Below are 8,004 nucleotides of genomic sequence, written 5' to 3'. Positions count from 1 at the left end.
CTCATATACTGATTGATATAGGTGTCACACAAGATTCTATGCTTTATATGCAAAGTCCAGGCCCATAATTCTACTTTTACCAAAGGCAGCTACGTGCCTTACCCCAGCACTCCCAGTAAAGGGTTTACCTTATAAATCATAAATCCGTTGATTTATTTTTCCGTTTCCTCAACTGTGTTTTCAACTTTACTTGTTGGTCAAGTTAATTTTAACAAATATATATAAAAATAAAGAGTCGATGAGGCCAAGATGATGTCACTTCATGATGTTATTGAAACAGACCCTAGCGCACAACTTCACATGCTGCTTGATAACATTTCTGTAGTTGCATTTCTCTGGCAAAACACTGAAAACCAAACAGGGGTGTAGGTCGGAGTTAGACCAAACTTTTATCAAACCATGTTTGTTCCATACATTTTGTGAAAATTGTGGTTCTGTGCTGAACAAATTCTTTAAAGTTGAATGCAATCACATATTAAACCAGCTCTTGTTGAGATAAGCTCAACAAAAGATTGAATGCTCTAGGAGCTATTTTTTTAACTTAATCAAGGGCCTTAACTCTGCACATACTGTGTACAGCCACATATAAAACCTCAAGCGTACAACTTCACACACCTCTTAACAGTCCTCAAAAAGTTTATCACCCTGGTTACCAGAAATATATTTTTGGAGGTATGCGTCACAACATTGCACTCTATAAGCTATTTGTTTCAGCTACCGTAAGTCAAGGGCCATAACTGTGCACTTACCAGGTGCAGACTCACAAAACCCCAGGTGCACATCCCCACATGCTGTTTAACATTCCTGTCAAGTTCCATCACATTGGCTATTATACTTTTGTAAGATATGCATAACTTAAGATTTTGTGACAGGCCAACTGACATACCAACATAAATGATAGCTCAAAAGCAGGTGTTATCATGAGCTTTTATTATAGAAAACTATACAATAAAGCCCTTTGCTCTAATCTCAGTCCAACCCATAATGTTGGTGCTGACAGACAAGAAAGCAATGCCAAAAGCATTTGTCTCGCGTAAGTCATAGGGGAAACATATTAACTACAACTTGGTGAAAAGCTTATTTATAATGGATAATCAAATATAAACAAAGTTAGCTTCTTAATTTTAATAGTGAACAACAGGAACTTTAACTGCATTACATCAACAAAACATGACTATTGGTGTTGTGATTACTGGCACCCTAAATATTGCATGAACAAGAACAGAGCATCAGTCCTATGATCCTATAAAAGCAATGTGACTTCCAGAACGTTAAGACATCATGAAAAGCCATTATTGGTTTATGTAACTTTTAAATAATCGTGGTTGCAAAACATTTGTACAGTGATGAAGTTGTACAATTTTTATTTTTATTAATTCTACCTTTTAATCTGAGCCTGAAGGCTCGCTGTTACTTGCATAAATCATTTCTCCTATGCTATCGTACAGGTCATTCTAAAGTTTTATTACAAACATATAGACGTAGAAGTCTTTCTGTAGAAAAGTTTATAACATATATGATCACACTATTTACATGTTAGGTGAAAAGCTAATTGCAACAGCTACATATATGCGATTCGCAACTTCCGGAGTTATCACATGCCTCTCTTATTTGTCCATTAAAGCAAGTGGTTTTATTGAAACAAAAACAAGGTTAAAATAAATGGAAGCATGTTTGAATCAAAAACAATTCTAAATCAGTGTCAGTCATGTTTGTTTAGTCTACTTATTACATAAATTACTTGACAAGAACATAAAATCACATAACAATAAACAAAAACATGAAATGTGCTTCACAAGTAACACGCTAATACTAGCATACCTATATTCAATATAACTGATGGTTAAAAAAGTAGCTTCTAAACATGAAAAAAAATCTCGGTAAAATGAAGGAAAAAACACACTCGGAATACAGTTCACCATGATTAAACACTTAAAAACCGTAACATTTAAGATATGACGGTGATTTCTTCTTATATAATAAATAAACATAATTTGTGATACAAAATATATATAAAATTGCATTCCTAAGATCAAACATTTTCAGTTCATTGAATTGAATTATTAGGCCATGATTACATAGATATAGGTCAACATACAAGAACACACATAAATTGCCTGAATGAAAGATGGGCAATTTATCAGATCAGCAAAAAATATTGCAAAACATATACCGGTACCAGGCTTATTTTTAATTTGTAATGCCCAAATGCTTGCTCAGTAGCATTTGTTGTATAATATCATTTATGACTCAGTACTTATTTTCAGATTAATTTTTACCCATTATTTACACAGACACAAAAAATGTAAGATGTCAACAGTCTTAACCTAAGGGCATGTTTACTTGAGAGAACTTGCTAATAAAAGAAATATTTTATAACATGATATCATATTACTATAAATGTACTCTATGTACTGTAAGATGTATAGTAAGGTGACTTTTGGATGCCTGCTGACCCCATATTACTTTGCATCATTTCAAAAGTTTAAATGATTAGAGAAAGCTAATTGAACAAATAATCTCTAAAAAGTCATAAAAAAAAATTGGCCCCAAAAGATTGAAAATTGGTAATTCTGCATTCAATTTCCATTGAAATGAAGAACAAAAAAGTCAACCCCAATAACTTGTTACGTTATTTCAGGCATTTATTTCACAAACTAACCAGTAAGAAATATCCTTTTAAATAATACTTCACTTATATGAGGTCACCAGGTTACATAGGATACATGTCACTTTAAGCCTATCAATAGTTTCCCATTGAAAGATTTCAATACAAAGACGTGTAAAATCACATACCGCTACAAATCTCCTCAATAATGATTAACAGTTTTGCATATAACATATTGTATTATATTCATAAACTTAAACCAGACATTGTTTTCAATTGTTACTTCTTCTTGAACGTTTCCCGGCAGTTTCTGCTTTGCCCCCAGATTTTCGTTTCCGCCTCTTTGTGGCCGTAGTCTTGCTAGAGGTACCTGGCGCTGGGGCTAGAAACCCATTAACCTCCTCACCCCCTTTCTCTGACACATGACACACACTCCCACCCAGTCCCTCACCCCCCTCCTTCTGTTCACGCAGTTTCTGAAACTCAGCGGCTAAGTCTACAAATTTTTGATTCAGATCATTCACTTTTTTATCGAGCTCAATGATTGTCTGCCCCTGATGCACGAGTTTCTTCTCTTGTTCGACGATTTTCTTCTTGTACTGTGTATAGCAATTCTTCAGCTCAACAACTTCCTTTCGTACCTGCAGAGTATATTCATATTTTAAACATCAGTATGAAATTATAGATGCTTTAATATGTTTGATAAAACCTGGTTTGTCATTTTAATGCCGAAAATCAAACCACTCCAGCTATTGCCTTCATTGATTGATTTCTACCCATTTTAGTTTCAATTCATGTTTTAAAGGGACTAGACGCCAGGCTCCAATTTTTCAAAACTTCTTAAGTCCCTTATAACAGGTTTAGCTAAGCTCACTATTTTTGTCTTTCAATAAATTGTGTAATGTTTACTTCTGTGAATATTTTCACACTTTATATGGGAATTGACTTTATGATAATTACAATTAACCATTTTTCATGTATCAAAATCCAATTTAAGTATGCATTTGGCTTACTGAAATAAGCTACCATACTTAAACCCTGTTATGCTTAAGAAGTTTCGATAAATTGGGGCCAGGTTGTTCCAAAATCGACAAATACAGTATTTCCTTAAAACAAGACTAGAATTGTCAATATGAGCTGGTATGAGACCAATGATACATCACTTTACATGATTAAAAGAATTTTTTGTTGCTGTCTCAGCTGAATTGACCCGTTTAAAAAAAGTGCATATTGGTTTTCAAGTTAATAGTGTGTATATTTAGCAGGTGAAAGTCAAGTGATTAGTACAGATACAAATACTGACGCTATTTTTAAATTAACTGGGATTAACATGGTAGACAGGACCAGTTAATTTTAAAATTGGAAAAATATCCAAAAACTGAAAGATACAAATATACAAGCATCGTAAGTGAAGTGATAATTAAGACTTATGCGTTATACACAACAATATCAATTTTTTGTTTGTTTTTGACAATTTTCTGTTTTCTTGCAATTGTATCCTCTGGTGTATAGTCCCTTTAACAGAAACCTGGACAACAAAACACATTAACTCATCTGTAACTATGTTTTTATATAACACCATGTTTGTTAGATGAATCAAAATAATAAAATTCTTTCTACACTAGTTTTCCCTGCGAAGCAACTTATCGGTTCAACAACGTGAGATATCAACATACGCTCTGCCTGCAGTCCATGAGAGGTGTTCATGTTTAACCATGCAATAAATCATGGAAATTGTTTTCCTTGGTCTAATGAAAAATGGAATATGTTAAACAATTACAAAATGCTGCCAAAATTTAAACACACTGCATGCTGTTTATTTAAATAATTTATGCGACCATGTGCTTGATTTTTTTACAAATTAAGATGAGAATTGCAAGATTTTTTTCTCTGCTCTGGCTGTACCTGCATCACGCTGCTGGTTTGACCCCTGACCTGCAGGCCAAGGCTGGTGACCTCTGACCTCATACTGGGGCCGCGCACTGGGGATGGAGGAAATGGGAAGATTGCTGATGTAGAGGCACCTGTAACATGTAATGTAATTATTGTAACTCATCAAAGTTCATATATACTACTAGGCAGAAGTTGTTTTCCGCATGAAAGACCTGGGTTATGCATATGCAAAACATGAACTACAAAATCTCAATAAATTTTTTGGAAACGCGAAAATTATTAAAAGCAAAATCATTATTAACACAAAAAAAAAAGTAATGAAAAGAGAAAATGAAAATAAAATGATTTATTTGTACGTTCATGCAGAATGAACGCTCTACCACATTTTTTTTCCAAGAAGCGCACTTCATGGATTTGCAAAATCACAGCCTAGTGTTCATTATATGAATGCACGAAAAAAGAATCAATCTTTAAGAAAACAGGGACATGCAACATGACCCTTATGACAGTTGACATAATTCACACATGCATGCACAAAAATATGGCTCACATGTTTCAGAGAAAGGATATGGAAGGGTGATAGCTGGCAGCTTGTTCTTCAAGTTTGGCGCGATCTTTTCGTCAAAGTGTTCCATGGCCATAGAGGATATATCTCTCAACTCCTGGAGAAACTCATGAGACCGGGGAGGCTGCTCCTTACATTGGAGCCGGAACAGGATCGACAGCAGCTCATCCAGGACCTACATGTGTAGTCAACAGAAATACATTGTAAACCTGGTCTCTAGTGAGAGGACAACTTGTGTGAATCATACCCTAAAAGCTACAGTCTTCACCAATTTGTAACATAAAAACAATATCAATTTCCCCAACAATTTTTAGCAAATTGTTAAAAACACTGTCAAACAGTATAAGACTCCTGTTTCAGCATTACTATATGTTTGAATGCTCATTATAATAAAGTAATGTAAGAATATTTATAAAAAAAGAAAGTATTTTATTAGGATAGTATGACCTTAGTTTGACAATGTATATTTCTTTGAGTTTCCATTTATTTTAAATTTATCTCATAATTTCATAATTGTATTCTTTAATTCTATGACACTTTTGTATCCGGCATTAGACTGAAATCAACATACATGTATTGATGTATATGTCGCATTTGGGGCAATATTTTCATTTTTTTTTTATTATATATACTTCTTCATATATTTTATCAATAGAATAACAATTTGCTAATATCTTGTGCTTCATGTACAACAATATTATATTATGTTGTGCACGACAATGTGCTAATTAAATGCAATCTAAGGCTCTTAAAACCCATGAGCTTCAGGGGCCTTCGCCACTTCTGAACCCCCACAAGGGCACTGCCCTGGACCCATAAGGGGGCCTTTCGCAGCCCCCGTAACCCCCTGTGAAAAAGTGGCGAGAACTTTTTAGAACCCAGGGGGAACCCTGGAATTTCAAGCTAAGATTCATGCAGGAGAAAACTGAATCTTGATAACTTTCAGAGATTACCTTTTTTTTTAAATGCAATGAACATAAAACGAAGGATACATAAAAAGTGGTTATCACTCTTTTAATTAATATGGTTCAACGACTCGATTCATCATATTATGCAGTGCCATTCAAAGATCTTTATTTACTTTTTTTTTACCATATTGAAACTTGATGCTTTTTCCATACAGTATTCTACTAAATGTTACATTTGTTTCATTCATCAAAATATCCATTTGAGTCTTTCAATAAAAATATTTTGGTAACAAAATGTACTTCGTACAACATAGTTTGTGCCTTAATGTTCAAATCAGAAGCTACCGTGCAACATGTGGAATGCAGATTAATTACGATATATATGCACACCAATTATTGCAAGCTAAGCTTAACAATACAAAACACTCATTTCACCCAACTCTTGCCATTGAGATTATACATAACTGATTAACTCGCCTTTCTTCCTCATTATGGACATAACTTAAATAATGTGAGTAGCTCTTGCATAAAACCATAACACTATCAACTGTCAAAACATAGCCATACCCAGTATCTTATCAACAAATGTATAGTTATGCATTTTCAAAATGATATTTCTTAGTTGTTATAATATCTATTTTGATAATATTGTAGTCTGATTGGTCAGGTTAGACATAGTTTATAATCTATTTGATTTATGCAACAAAGCATTCGATTTAATTAGTGACTGACTAATGAACGAAAATTCTTCATCTTAAAATATGTTGTCATATGCTTGTTGACAGGAGCCCATAATTTGAAATTTTCAAAATCTTACCTTTCCGGGAATGAAGCAGCACAAGCCAGACTCCATGTATTTGGAATAAGACATCCCAAGTAGAGACAGTCTTGTCTCGATTGCGGACAGAATATCGACATGTCTTGCTAGATGATGGTTTCTTCTCTCCGACTCTCGTCTTGGCAATTTGTTCTTAACTTCCTTTTGTATGTGGGCATGGAATTTGTCCACTCTTACAAACCCCTTATTCAGTCTTTGCATACAATGTTTGTTGAAAAGTCTGCATACCTGCGAAGAAAAAAGCATTTTGAACTGTAGTCTGAACAAATGTGACAGCCATTAAACGTAACAGCTACACTATTACTAAAGAAAGATAATTTTCTAAAGTAAACTACAAACAGATATCAGAAAGTTACAGACAAGACAAAGTCAAACTATGTCTGACAATTAATTATAAGTCCAGAAAAAGTGACTGCTGTTTCTATACACATACAATTTGCACATGTAAGTTTGGTCTTGATGTTTCTGCAAAAGACCTGTCCCATGGCACATAACACAGAGTGCATTTTTTGAAGCCTAGTCACCTACATGTATTAAAGCAACAATCTGCTTTTGAAAAGCCCTTTCTATAAGGACTAGTTTAACCACCAGAAACAAGCAGGAAGGACCACACCTCAACATGTAGTATTTTTTTTTATTTTAGAATACACATACACTATGTTGATAAGAGCTCTACACTGTGCATTGTTATTCTAGCCATGTGGAACAAGCGTTGCACAGGAGTTGCCTTTAGGGGGCTCTAAACCAACGCAGCCATGACCTGTTGACTAACAGCCTCAAAACAGAAATCTGAATGACAGCAAAATCGAAGTCTGAAGAATCAGTCTTACCCGCCGTGTTTCACTTGTCTCGTGAAAAGTGAGGTATGAAAATATGTGTTCATGTATTTCTTCTGGGAGTTCTAAGAAGTGTATCGATTCTTCTGAAGCCATTATTGTTTGACGTTATTGTTTTGGTTTTATTTCTTGATTTTTTTGTGGTTACACGATAATGACAAAGGCCACCGAATATAATTGTTTCTAAAATGCGTAACGAAATGTCAAACGGAAACGCGAAACGGTAAAAAGAAGAGATGAACGGAATATAAAGAGAGGGTGGATATTTTTATTGGATGACAGCTGCTCTTTGTACGCCTGAATCTGCCCCACCCTTTTTAGGACGGGGGATTCGGACGGACGCCTATGTTTTGTAT

General features: G+C 34.5%; 1 protein-coding gene across 1 annotated transcript; it reads right to left on the bottom strand.

The window, feature by feature from the left end:
• Positions 1-1,110: 1,110 nt before the first annotated feature.
• LOC128207146 (F-box only protein 28-like) lies at positions 1,111-7,808 on the bottom strand. Its single transcript, XM_052909921.1, has 5 exons — positions 7,643-7,808; positions 6,792-7,040; positions 5,052-5,241; positions 4,514-4,632; positions 1,111-3,249 (listed from the first exon to the last, which is right to left on the bottom strand). The coding sequence occupies exons 1-5, from the start codon at positions 7,742-7,744 to the stop codon at positions 2,881-2,883; spliced, it is 1,029 nt and encodes a 342-aa protein (XP_052765881.1). The 5' UTR covers positions 7,745-7,808; the 3' UTR covers positions 1,111-2,880.
• Positions 7,809-8,004: the final 196 nt, after the last annotated feature.

The sequence above is a fragment of the Mya arenaria genome, chromosome 11, assembly GCF_026914265.1.
Source record: "Mya arenaria isolate MELC-2E11 chromosome 11, ASM2691426v1".
In the NCBI taxonomy this organism is placed as follows: Eukaryota; Metazoa; Mollusca; class Bivalvia; order Myida; family Myidae; genus Mya; species Mya arenaria.
This window is presented reverse-complemented; position numbering and strand designations above follow the sequence as displayed.